The sequence below is a fragment of the Oculina patagonica genome, chromosome 6 (assembly GCF_052425735.1).
Source record: "Oculina patagonica isolate OP01 chromosome 6, crgOcupat, whole genome shotgun sequence".
Lineage (NCBI taxonomy): Eukaryota > Metazoa > Cnidaria > Anthozoa > Scleractinia > Oculinidae > Oculina > Oculina patagonica.
The window spans coordinates 34,824,764-34,839,146 of record NC_135763.1 but is presented as its reverse complement, the minus strand read 5'-3'; the positions used below and the strand labels follow the sequence as shown (position 1 = coordinate 34,839,146).

Here is a 14,383-nt window from a genome sequence, read left to right as displayed (position 1 = left end):
CGTGAAAAACACTTGAGCTGTTTTGAATTAATATCACTTAAAATACCGTCGTTTGCGCTAAACGTGTCAACGTTTAACGCAAGGAAAGTCAGTACAGTTCAAGCACTAAGAAACTCGTGAATCGTCTTGCCGTTACTCAGTGATGTGAAGTATATAAAAGGGTTCACGTGTAAAATGCTGGTGTTGATGTAAGCGAGAACCGTTCTTCGCAGCGAATTTTCCAATTTAACAACTAAGAAACTAAAGAAGCCTGAAAAAAATTCAGGGTTTTCAATGGAATTCGAACCTGTGATCTCTGCGATACCGGTGGAATGCTCTTCTCCGCTCTACTGCACTGAGAGTGTATGACTGTATGACATTTTTGTTGAACTGTTTTATTTATTTAAATAGATTCTTAAAAGTGTTTCAGTTTTTTCTTTATTATCACCATGAATATACTTTAAATAAACCTCATTTTGACAATGAATACGGTGCCATCATCTTTCAATATGCGTGCTTACACAAACATGAAGCAAAGAAAGACATTTTGCAGGCTAGGCTTTGTCTTATTTCAAGAGGCTGCCCGTCTCTCTCCCTTAGACAAATGAGACTTTTTGACTACAACATAGCAATCGATTGTACCCAAATTTTCTTCATTAGCTAAAGAATTATATATGTCGCGATCATCTATTTTAAGACGTTTCTGATTTGCAAAGTTACTTCCAAACGGAAACCTCAAAATAAAAATAAAAACAAAAAAAAGAAAGTGACACACGGTCACCAACCCACCGCTGCCACAGCCCGGGTTATATGGCTGTGCGCATGTCCGGGTTATATGGCTGTGCGCATGTGTGCGAGGTACTGGCCAGGCCTCGCCAGGCCATGGGTTTGAAGCCATGGGTTGTTGTTCGTGTGTGTCACGCTTTTTTCTCAAAATAATAGTTTACATAGGTAAAACTTATCAAAGAAGTAATAATATACCAAAAATAAACAAGGATGGTGACGACTTTGGGAGATTCGGTTGGATAACGAACGACAAACCGTTTGGGAGAATTCGCCAAGTTTTTCAAAATGTGCTGACGGTGACTGTATCACCGCTAAATGTAATAAACAACGCTAAATGTAATACCAACCGCAAATGTAATAAAAATTAACTCTAAATGTAATACTAACCGCAAATGTAATAAAAATCAACCCTAAATGCAATAACTTACCCCACCGTAAATGTAATACAATTTAACGCTAAATGTAATAAGCTGACCAACCGTAAATGTAATACAAGTTAACCTCAAATGTAATAACATAGTGTTAAAAGCTCCCTTACGGTTACTGGGCATCACTTGATTCTCGGTGATTTTTTGTGAACATTGCCGAGGTTCTGTGTAGTTCCGGTCAAAGCTTAACTGGGAACTTCTTAAGATTTCCAAAGAAAATAGCCCTTCTGATGTCAAGCATTCTTTGCAGCGGATCGCGCCATTACATCCAGGTAGCCCTTGTTTCGAAAATAGTGGAAGCCTGGGCGGGAGAAGGCGTGCGCTCAAAGACGTGTTTGGGTCAGTTTTTCTTAAAAACAAGTACCGTCAGCCGAGCCTCCAAAGACATGTCCTGTCCATTACCTCTTTTATATGAACATCTCTCCTATAGTGACACTTCATTCCGTTCAACTGGTGTCTTTATTTAAGTGTCAAGAAGCTTCTTTGGGTAATCTCCCGGGTGGGGGGCGGAGGCACTCGGGTATTTTTTGGTGGGTATGTGCCGCCCGGGACTCTAAATTTGGACCCGTTTTAGAAAGAATTTGCCCTAAATTTGATTCCTCGCGAAGCGAGGCCGAAGGCCGAGCGTAGTGGGGTGTATAATTTTGTCCCTCAAAGGGCTCAGGCGGGATGAAATCTCGTGTGGAGTTTACGGTCATATATATATATATATATATATATATATATTTGTGAGCTTGGTGTCTGGCGGAAATGACGTCACACGGCCGCGCGCTGGTGGTCTAATGGTGTGAGCGTCGAACTTCAAATCAGATCTTCGGGACTGAGGGCGGGGGTTCGAATCCGGCTAAGGTTTTTCTTTTTTTTCTTTCTTTTTTTTTTTTTTTTTTGTGGGTTCGAATCCTAAGCCTTCCATTTTTATCGTTTTTCTTTTCGGATTAAAATAACACTGATTTCCACATTATACTCCCTCAACGCCTATTCAGGCTATAAACCTTTCATGGCCATCAGGGGCGCGCGGGAGGAGGGTTCGAATCCTCCTGCCGTTCGTTCTTCTTTTTTTAATGCCCTGAAATAAATGTCCAAAATGCGAATATCCAATAATTTGTCGATGATTTTGAAAATAGCCTGCGCTTCCCAACGCTTTATAACTCTTTACGAACCAGAAAGAGCCGCCATTTTCAAAGCGGAGTAGACCCTGGGAACGAGGGTGTCGCGACCATGTCCGTTACTAGGCAACAATAACAAATCACCGGTTAAAACCGGTTATCACTCCTTATTTATAACACCCCCTCCCTCCCCAACCCAGAGCTTCGCGAGGCCCTGCGAGTCACGTATTACTAGTATAGTAACTAAGTCAATCTTTTTATACCCCGTTGTAAACTAAAACGCACAGAACCATGCTCGTAAACTAACGATGCGCAACACAGGGTGCAAGAGGGGGGGGGGGGGGGGGAGTTTTAAATCGTATTTTTAAAAGCAATCTCTCATTGAATAATTTCAAATGGATGCTTTCGTGCGTTTAAAATAGTGTACCCCGTTTTAGGAAACGTCTCTAAAATGGATACCCCGCTCTAACTTAGGAGCTCCAAAATCACGACCCCGTTGGGCGGCAAATACCCGTATAGGTATTGTATGGGAGTAACCCCCCGGGGGTAATCTGCGCCTAACGGTTGGGGGGATTGACCGTGATTGTGTAATCCGATAATCTATTGAAGTGATATCATATCACTGATGATATTGATGCAATTTACGCCTTTGCCGCGCTTAGTAACGTGTTATTACATTTAAGGTTAACATTACATTACATTTACGGTTGGTCAGCTTATTACATTTAGCGTTAAATTGTATTACATTTACGGTGGGGTAAGTTATTACATTTAGGGTTGATTTTTATTACATTTGCGGTCAGTATTACATTTAGAGTTACACTCCTTCTTATAAAAGCGTGAACACTAAAAAATATGTCTGGAATGTTTGTGTTTAGCCAATCACATGCGAGAACTTCAGACCGCAGAAACCACAAACAGTAAATGGGTTTCCATCGGTCACGGAGCAGCTTTAGTTCTTATTTTGTTTCAGGATACACGCTCTGTCTTTTTTAAGAATTTAAAGAACTGCTATTCTTTCGTATCGAGGGCCACATCCAGAACATGGTTTCAGGGATTTTTGAAAGAAAAAAAGGACGGTTTCTTTAGCGACGATATACGACATGGTTCAGTGCATGCAGTATGTTGTAGACATGTCTAGACATAAGATGTAAACACGATAAACCGAATATAAAATACAAAATTGTGGAGTTTTCGTTACTGATTGTAAATCTTTTCGGTAGAACAAGGGATTCGATTTATTTCGGCAAACGATTTCAACCCTTAGGCAATTAGAGGTTCCGTGATCGTAAGACTGCAAACTGCAAAGGCTCCAGACGAAAATTATTCAAAATGTTGGCGTGATTGGTGCAAAGTAAACACCTCAATCGCTCAATCGTTTGATTTTCGCTTTTCCTTCCCGCTATCGTTTCGCTGTTATCGAAGAAACAAACCTTCCTTCTATCAGTGTTTAGGTCTGCTACAATAGTTGGGGTGAGATAAAAACCGGAAAATGCAAGCTTACCTCAGTACAAATTGTAACATGCCATCAGGCGAACGGTAACTGCAGATACGAATTCGTTACAATTTTTGAAAATTGGCGGCAACTGGGGCAAATCGTAGCGTCGGGCGCATCGGTTTTTCAATTTTTTCTATAAAAAAAATCACTCAAACCTATTCTTCAGTGGAGCAGTGAATGTTCTCAAAAAGGAAGGAATTACAATTAGTGTGTTTACTTGTAAATTGGAGCGAAACGAGAACCAAATATTGTTCCGTGACCGATGGAAACCCATGTGGTTTCTGCGGTCTGAAGTTCTCGCATGTGATTGGTTAAAAGACAAAGAACATTCCAGACATATTTTAAGTGTTCACGCTTTAATAAGAAGCGGTGTAATTTTTATTACATTTGCGGTTGGTATTACATTTAGCGTTGTTTATTACATTTAGCGGTGATACAGTCACCGTCAGCACATTTTGAAAAACTTGGCGAATTCTCTCCCGGTGATACAGGTGACGTTGCTTCATAAAGTTCCATCGCTAAGGTCACGTGAATAAATTAAGTCGATACATCATGAAAACTTGCTAATTTGAAGAAGTGCTAAGTAGAAGTAGTACTATTAAAACAATCTGACAAGTTCAAGCTGGGATTATAAATTATTACCATTTCAATGTAAATTTCTAATCACTAATCACTATGCACTACAAATATTTTACTACCAAAACAGTGTATAGTCACACAGCGGTCAAACGCTACGCGCGTGCGCAGTTCCTGTGCAATTCCCTCCAAAATTCTCCATTCAAAGTCTTAAATTTTCCGAAAGCCTTCGCTTTTAACGCCGTCCCTGAAAAGTTAAGGTTCATACGCAGTTTATGGATGGGAAATTTGATAATTGATCTCCATTGAGTTTCCCAGCTTGAAATTTTCTTTTACCGTACTATTTCTATGACAATTTCCTACAAAATTCTTGCCCACTTTCGAGTCAAGCTCTTAGAAAGTTCAATGCGCCGAAAACCGGAGGTGACGTCATTTTTTTTTGCGTTTGACCGCTGTGAAGTGAATAGTGGTCTTCGCAGGCTCGCATTGACTACTCTTAACAAATACCCTATGATAAGCACAATACAAAAAATTTCGTCTGATCTAAGTAGCTAAGAAAGTATAAGCCTTTCACTGCAAACGTTGACGTTCAGGTAAAAGCTCCGGCAAGATCTCACATAAGTGGCTCGTTACCCTTCGAGAGAACAATACAACAAACAACAGAAACAATGCCTCTAGCCCCCCAAAAAATAACAACTGCTACACTAGAAGAACAGTGGAATTACAAGCTTAGGAGAACTGCTTCACTACTGAGATGTTCAAAGCCCATCGGAAATCTGGAATAAATAAAGTCTCCTTTCTTCTACAATGTAAGCTAATTTTTCCAGTAGCCAATGTCAAAATGGTGCCAATTTTTTTTTGTGACCAGTCCCTGTGATTTGATCCGCAATGGCGGTAGCACCAGGTCCCTAATCTCAGTACCCGACTCTAAAACGTTTAGATACTTTGTGTTATTGTTCGATTTAAACAGCCAGTTTTGAAACACACACAAATAAAAGCTACAATGACTTTAATGATGGTAAAACATTATCATCGAATGCCTTTAGTTATATATTGATTTTAAAAGCGTTAATGTGCAAGCCTTAACGAGACCTCCACGGTTAAAATATTGCCGTTCTGTCCAAAGCACCTTTAATGAGGTCAAAATCCGTAATTTACATCCCTATGCGAGACGACGAGAATCCCCGCCCCTTTTATATGGGAGTTCCCCCCAGGTATGATACCCCACGTTATAACCCACCCATTAATTTTTGCGCGCGCTCATTGGACAAAACGTATCACGTGGTACAAAATCGGACGACGGGTATCAGCGAATATACCCCGTCCGATTTGATATCCGTCGTCCGATTTTTTAGGCAAGCACAAAACAAACGAATGAAGTCGCCTTATTCAATTCTAACTTTTACTGAAATCACAGAGTTAAAAAATCACGTTAACCAATCAACTTACATCCGTTTCAACCACAGTTACGCCGGGTTTCTTACATAGGTTTTTCCTATAAATTTACTGGCAATAAAGCGCGTTGTAGAAATTAATCGGAGGGTTATAAAATAAATAAACTCCTTTCTGGCTTGCTGGTATATTGGAGGATAATGCCCTTGGCTGAAAGATTGTCCTCGAAACTTCACAGTTGCCCTCGAAGGTTCGCTTCTCGGCCAAACTGTTCATTTTTCGACAATATTTCAGCCTTGGGCATTATCCTCCAATATACCAGCCGCCTGAAGGGGTTTATTTACTAATTATTCACAGTCTTCGCTATTTCCCTCGACTTTACTCCTTTCGATTAATAACTGCAGACGATTACTAGTTATCATTTAACTTTTCCATCTCTTCGCTCGAATTTTTTCATTCGCTTTTCCAGAATTAGAGAGATGAATATTATAACGGCAAATGACACATCAAAGCTCATCAAAACAATGAAGAGATTTCTCTCGATTTGATCAACAAGAAACAAAATTATGAACACAGGGACATTCAACACGATTCGGTAAAAGACGAAGGCGAAACTCAAGCAGCGGTTGACATTACTGGCACCAACTACGTGGTATAAGCCATGTACAGAAACCAGGAAAAAGTAGGCGGCCAAGTATCCGCCAGAATAGCCTTGGAACGGATCCAAGTGGAACATTTGCTGAGCGGAATCAGGTCTTATAACCAACACAAGCCAGAAAACAAACTGGATAACACCGAGGCAGAAGATTACCAAGATAGACCCGCCTGCTTTGGAATAACGGCTCTCGAAAATAGGTGCGAAGATTTCACTCAAGAAAGTGGCCAATGAGGCTCCTTCTGTATCCCGGCACCAAATCACCAGGGTGATGAGAGCGAGGGATGAATCTAGGGCCATGTAGAACAGGGCGAAGGAGAGTGGCAACATGTTCCTTAGGATCATCATCAGCAATATTCCATTAACTAACACCAGACGACCTGGAATGGACGTCAAACATTCCTGGTGGCGGGACGTCTTGTGGTTGGAACGTGCTGCGATCAACAGAATGAGGCCAATCTCGATCAAACCGATCCCCACCAAGCGAATGTACCCCACAGAACGGCCAAAAAGGTCCACCTGTAAAATGATCGCCCACAGCTCAGGTGCAACGAGAAAGGTAATGCCTCCAACGATATATGCAATCAGGCAGGACCACTGAGTGAATTTTTCTGTTTTCGTCATTGGCTCATCACGAGGAATGGACATCATAAACTTGAACCAGTCACACACCATCGTGAACAGCCTTTGAAAACAAATACAGTAAAAACCTGCGAGTAAGGACCTGATTTTTAAGAACCAGTTAAGCTACAATTTGCTAGTGATACTTACTGATACACCCTCTTTATTGGAACCTCTTCAGCCTGAAATTTGTAAATAGGTTCTTGTTTTCTAAAAACGTTAAAAACAATGTTTACTTTTAGGGATAAGACGACTTTTTGGATCCTCTTTGGAGACACTTAGGAACCTTATCACTCCAGTTGCAATGTAAACGGTAATGTTGAAAATCATAAAATATTATTTATACAATCACAAAAACATAAATAAAAGGAAATGGCTGAATACTACCGCTAAAAACTCTATTAACAACAATGTAAATGTTTCTTCAGAAAATAAGAACATATTAAGAACCTAGATATCCTACTGAAATTTGTGCTAATTGCCATACAGGCTGTTACTCGTGAGGTTTAATTGTATAAAAACTGTATAAAAGCAAATATAAATTGAAGTTTACGTTCTTTTTTCCCTTAGTCTTGCCAACAGGCACATCTCCGCTACGATAAAAGTATTTGCATAAAAGTTAAATAAAAAGAACGGACCAGGTGACATCGAATAAATAACTGTGGAACACCATTAACTTCAGAGGGTACTCTCTAGATTTTGATTAGAGTATGTGACTCTACTTCAGACCAAAATGACCTTCTTTTAAAATCTCGTTTCAGACCTGTTATCTTAAAGTACACCTGTCTGATAAAAAGCTATTTCAAGGTAGGTACCATGTTTGTTTTGATATTAAAATGCAAATTGGATTCTGAGGGGCAAACAAGTGAAGAGGCTGTTTTCACCATGAATAGTTAAATAAAAAAAAGGTGCCCCAAAAAGATATAATTAACTAAGAAAAATGAGGATGGCAAGTATTAGGCCATTTAACACATGTAGTGAAAGACGCGGCGTAACGTGCCATTATAAGGGGCGCGATTTGTATACAGTGTAGTGTTCTTACAGCATTATATTTCACGACTCAAGTGGTTCAGACATGGGCTGTCATTTATCCGTGTGGAATGTTCTTGAAAGAGTATCGGTAGTTGAATTTCTCGACTCAAGTGGTTTAGACATGGGCTGTCACTAATCCGTCTAGAATGTTAATCTTGTAAGAGTATCGGTAATAATTGTTTTCATTTTCTTGAGCTGTTCAGACGTGGGCTGCAGCTATTTTGCTTATGGTTCGTAGTGACTCGAGATTTTTAATTTGATTTTAATTTACATTTTAGGCTTATTAACCTCTAGTTTATTAGAGCGTTGCGTTCCAGGCATGGGCTGGCGCATTTATTGTTGTTCTTTTTATGTCATGTACTGGTTTAATAGGGTTAAGTTGACCTTGTTGTGTTGCGTGCAAGACTTGGGCTGGCGCATTTATGACGAACTATGGATATGGTCTGATTCAGTATTTGTTTTGCGTTTCAGACCTTTGCACGCGTTGTTTTTCTTTTTCTTTCGTTCTTGCCAATAGTGCTGGTGGGGCTGCCACATGTGTGGCTTTTTGGCCCCTTAGGCCCCACCTTGTTAGTTCTGTTGACAAGCAATGATCAATTTTTATAAATCACGCACCGTGGCCATTTTACTTCCAACGAAATGTTTTATTCATTGCGTTCTATCGGTTAATTTCTCCACGGCATTGGCAGGATGAATAAAATTTCGGGTTAAAGACGCTGCATAACTGATTCAATTAAAAAATTAAATAAAAAAATTAAAAATTAAATTAAATTAAAAAATCCGCTTTTGTTGTGACACTCTAGAGGTATTGACTGATTAGTTTTTGACAAGATCACAGTGTGCTGTCTCCTACTCGTTCCGCAAACTCTGTAACAAAATCATGTTTTCCCAATTTGGCACTAACGAGGCTATAACATCGCTGTTAAATGCAATCTACCAAATAAAAGATGACATTCACAATCGTTTATCATTTCTATATGTCTCTGTAAAATTTGAGCTTAATCGCACCCATAACAGCTGAGAAATAAGCGTTTTAAAAGACACAGGTCGAGCAAAATTCCCCTTCATAAATTTATTCATGCTGTTGGTAACATAAATAATAAAACATAAATCACCAGATGTTCGTTTTTGACAAGTTTGTGCACAGAGGAGTCAAGTTTGTTCATAATTTAAAATCTCTACCGTGCAAAACGACCTTCAAAGCGATCGTGTAAGCCTACGTGATACAGGGCCGTCATGCGATACTTGTTTACAGATTGTCTGGTGATATCGTATTCGTACCTCGTGCGACATCCGCAGACAGCAATGTTTGTGGGCGAAAAAGAATCGTCGTCAGAATAGGATCCTGCCAGACAATCCGTAAACAAAGTATCGCATGACGGCACTGTATCACGTACGCTTACACGATCGCTTTGAAGGTCGTTTTGCACGGTAAAGATTTTGAATTGCGGACACGCTTGACTCCTCTGTGCCCTGTGGTTTGTTCGACCAAGAACTATAAACCACCCTTAACAGGCAAACAATTTGTTAATTCGACCACCTCGCTATTACATACAACCAGGAGCCATAATCGGGGACTATGGCTCCTGATACCTGACTACTTTTATTTTGAGCACGCAACTTGCCTGGGAGCGAGCCTTGAAAGCTCAAGCAATAATTTTCAGTTTTTTTAGAAGCCATTAAAAACGCATAGGTTTTGGTGGCAGCCATTAATGTGGTTGCCTCTATCTTATTATTCAAAGCAGTCGCTAGACTTGCCCCAAGTCGACTCTTTGGAGCGACGAAGTCGCGATAAATGAGCGACGAAGTCGGACTTTGAGAAAGTCTAAGCAGTCGCATAACCGGACTATCTTTCTGCTTTCTGATGTTTCTGTGCGTTTAACACTCACCTGAATGTGATTCCCAGAAACGATATTCTCAAGCCCTTCTCAGTCTTCTCAGCTGCGGCTGGCTTGTACACCCGTTTCACAATGTATGTCCTTTACTGAAACCGTAACCTGCGATCAGGCGTTATTTTTTTCGCGGCGGAGGGGTCAACGGAAAAATGAACGCCTGATACAATTACTTGTCGAGTCGTCTGTAAAAAGTCCAGAATCTGGTTGGTCATAAAACAAAAGGCAACATTAGAACTCTATCCTGATTGGCTAACTGAGTTCAAGTCTAATTTCCGGTCCAAAAAAATATCGCGCGTAGATTATTGTTATCATGGCGGGTGTTGAGCGGAATAAAGTAGAAAGCGAGTTCTCCTAGATTTTAGAAAATCTCTTAAGAGTTTTGTTTACAAAACACTTAAAGACGAACAAAGGGAGTGTATTCGACGAATAGTTTGTAAAAGAAAAGATGTTTTGGCGGTGCTTCCGACGGGATTCGGCAAGATGTGATCTATCACCGGCTATCTTTAAAACAGGGAATGGGGAATCGGAGAATGGGGAATGAACCCATGGAGTCCATGGAACAAACCCAACTCAGTGCAGCTCAAATTCCCGCCAGTCATGTGGTTTTTCAGGTCGGTAGCCAGCGTAGCTTGGCGTTCTAGTCAGTCAGGGAGAGCGAGAAATCGCGCGCACAAGCGTTCTGCCTTCCGCCGTCGCTTTGCTCCCGCGCGCGATTTCTCGCTCTCCCTGACTGACTACAACGCCAAGCTACGCTGGCTATCAGGTCGGAAGTTCAGTTCCGCTATATTTCCTTGTTTTATTTTTTTACGACTCGACAATAATTGAAATAGATTTCGAAAATTCACTAATGGAAGTTAATCTACGTCTGTAAACGCTGAAATAAACTTCAGTACATATCGGCGAAGGTTTTTTTTATATATATTTTTTATAAAAAGTATTGGGGTTGTCAACGCCTCAGCAGGAATGTTTTAGCACAGTGACCGATGACAACCAATCTTGTCACGACATCTTGAAGAAAGTGGTCACAAAGAACAAGTCATGATAAAATGTAGGTTAAATCCTCTCTTGTTAAAATATATTCGTGGGCGAATAGCAATACCGTATTGTCGTTTATTTTTTCATCGTCAAGTAACGTCGAGGGGTTTTCTAATCGTGAAAACTTACCAACGTGTAGAACAAAGTGAAGTCTAAACTTGACCTTTGCGACATTTCATGTAAAATTCTTGCGACATTTCCTGTAAAATGGCTAGCATGTTATATAAATAACAACTAATGATTACTTAACCTGGTTTTTACAAACATTTATTAAAAAGTGTTTTATCTTGCGAACAGACTTTTCAGTGCGAGCTTTCGATTCACAAATTACCCACTGGAGACTTGACCATGTTCGCAGCTAATTGTTGATGCCTGAAAATAAGCCAAAATGAGTGGAGTTCAGTTTGGTTTTTTGAAAGAAAAGCAAAAGGACAATGAAAGGGAAGAAGGAAAATAAGTTGAAGAGGTTCAAGAAGCTAAGAAAACAAACCTGGAGGAAATCTCTACTGAGAAACCCGGAACTAAGTACAAAGGCAAGGCAGTGAGAAAATACCAAACCACGTGGAAGACGGACTTTCTGTGGCTGATGTTTGATAGACGGATAGTCGGATACAGAAGTGAACATAAAAAAAATGAGATAAAAGTTGTAGTTTTTATAAACTGCTTTATTCAGTGTCAATGAGCCTGTGCTCTATGACTGGTTTATCACCAAATAAATCACTGTTGCAACACCAAAACAAGAACGCGAGTTTGTAAAATAAAGTTGAGCTTTTTTTGCAAGTTTGAATTTTTCTTATGACATGTTATGAGTGCTAATGGGCAACAAACGTTTACCACGTAGGCAACCAAAAAGACACATGGGCAACCAAAACACCAGAGCTGGTTGCCCAAAGGGCAAATTGGCAAGAAAGTTAGTGCCGAACACTGCCTTTCCTCTACAATTTAAAGTAATTTTTATCCAGTAAAAAATTTTCATAATTCGTTGTTGTTGTTCTATTCTAACGGTCACTTTTAAAATTTTTTTTGTCGCGTAGCATACGAGATGTCTACTGTTTAACAACATGCATTGTTTTATTAGGTTTGTATTGTTTGTGTTTTATTTTTCACTAAGCTTACATGTACAAAGATCAGTGGTTTGTATGATTTCCCGGTCTTGGGACTCCCAGTGAAAGAGAAAGGAATCACTAAAAAGGGCATTTCTCAAGTTTTTTCCAAACCTAAGTGAGCGCGATTTTGAAATACATACAAATGAGAGCTACAAAAAAAATTATCATCGAATGCTTTCACCTATACATGTAAGTACATCATGAAAGCATTGTCAAAAATGTTCACGTGCAAGCCTAAACGAGACCGCAAAAATAGACGGCACAAAATCTTGGTGTTCTGTCCTGAACATCCTGAGGGAGACCAAACTACTTAATTCACACCCCTACGCGAGACGACGAGTATCCCCACCCCGCCTATATATAAAGGAGTTCCCCGGTATGAAACCCAAAGTTATTTTCAATCTTCGCTATTTCCCTCCAATTTTCTTCCTTCGATTAATAACTTCAAACGATTACTAGTTATCATTTAACTTTTCCATCTCTTCGCTCGAATTATTTTCATTTCGCTTTTCCAGAATTAAGGAGATGAATATTATAACGGCAAATGACACATCAAAGCTCATCAAAACGATGAAGAGATTTCTCTCGATTTGATCAACAAGAAACAAAATTATGAACACAGGGACATTCAACACGATTCGGTAAAAGATGAAGGCGAAACTCAAGCAGCGGTTGACATTACTGGCACCAACTACGTGGTATAAACCATGTAAAGAAACCAGAAAAAAGTAGGCGGCCAAGTATCCGCCAGAATAGCCATGGAACGGATCCAAGTGGAACATTTGCTGAGCGGAATCAGGCCTTATTACCAACACAAGCCAGAAAACAAACTGGATGACGCCGAGGCAGAAGATAACCAGGACAGACCCGCCTGTTTTGGACTCGCGGCTCCTCAAAATAGGTGCGAAGATTTCACTTAAGAAAGTGGCCAATGAGGCTTCTTCTGTATCCCAGCACCAAATCACCAGGGTGATGAGAGCGAGGGACGAATCGAGGGCCATGTAAAACAGGGCGAAGGAGAGTGGCAGCATGTTCCTTAGGATCATCATCAGCAATATTCCATTAACTAACACCAGACGACCTGGAATGGACGTTAAACATTCCTGGTGGAGGGACATCTTGTGGTTGGAACGCGCTGCGATCAACAGAATGAGGCCAATCTCGTTCAAGCCGATCCCCACCAAGCGAATGTACCCCTCAGAACGGCCCTCAAGGTCCAACTGGAAAATGAAGGCCCACAGCTCAGGTGCAACGAGAAAGGTAATGCCTCCCACGATATATGCAATCAGGCAGGAGCACTGAGTGAACTTTTCTGTTTTCGTCATTGGCTCATCACGAGGAATGGACATCATAAACTTGAACCAGTCACACACCATCATGAACAGCCAGTCAGAAATGCCTTTGAAAACAAATGCAAACTGAAGTTCATGGAAAAGTTACGTTCTTTGTTTTTCCCTAGTCTTGCCAACAGTAAAGTGTTTACATCAAAGTTAAATAACATGAATGGACCAGATGACATCGAATAAATTACTATGGAGCACCATTAACATGAAAGAGGGTACAATGGGGTTAATTGTTTGCGTATAACAACGATTTTCTGCTATCGCAACCGTATAAATGGCAAAATATGAACTGACTAACGTATAAAAGGAACTCGACTTTTTTATGGAAGCGGTACTTAGCAGATATCAACGACCACATTTAAGAGAATTTCTAGGACAAATAAAAATGTTTTTGAGATAGAAATGTGAATTTCATTTCACCGTGACCCCGACTAGCTGTTGAGAAACATTGCACAGTCCTAATCGTCCCTACAAGCTCCAAGCTGTGGCTCTAGTTATCAGTTTAAGGCTTTTCTTAACAAAAAGCGTTGCTAATTTTGCAAAAAAGATACCATCTGTAGCTGTTAAAAGTTGTAAAATCGCATAAATTAACTGACTAATCTCCTTTTTTGCTGTTTACTGAGTAAGTTCTTTTTTCTAACAGTTTACTGACTGAATAGCGTTGGTTAGCTGTCACTAGAGATGTGGCCCATTATCGCCCCCCTCTTAAAAGGATACTCTCTAGATTTTGGTTGGAGTATACGACTCTACCAACAAAATGAAGTACACCTGACTGGATAAGGATAAACAGGTCTTATTCACGACAGCTACCATGTTTAGTTTACATTAAAATGCAAATTAGACAGGTAATTTCTGAGGGACAAACAACGAAAGCGGCTATTTCATCATAATTTAGATCTTTTCTGTAAATAAACCTTGAACTAATTGTATA

The 14,383-nt window shown here is 40.1% G+C and overlaps 1 protein-coding gene and 1 pseudogene across 2 annotated transcripts; both read right to left on the bottom strand.

Moving 5' to 3' along the window:
• Positions 1-3,707: 3,707 nt before the first annotated feature.
• LOC144657029 (uncharacterized) lies at positions 3,708-10,563 on the bottom strand (annotated as a pseudogene). The gene is made up of 2 exons (XR_013571436.1): positions 9,963-10,563; positions 3,708-7,105 (listed from the first exon to the last, which is right to left on the bottom strand). The product of XR_013571436.1 is annotated as an uncharacterized LOC144657029 (transcript).
• A 791-nt stretch (positions 10,564-11,354) lies between these two features.
• LOC144657230 (uncharacterized) lies at positions 11,355-13,485 on the bottom strand. The gene has a single exon (XM_078517535.1). The coding sequence runs from the start codon at positions 13,483-13,485 to the stop codon at positions 12,565-12,567; it is 921 nt and encodes a 306-aa protein (XP_078373661.1). The 3' UTR covers positions 11,355-12,564.
• Positions 13,486-14,383: the final 898 nt, after the last annotated feature.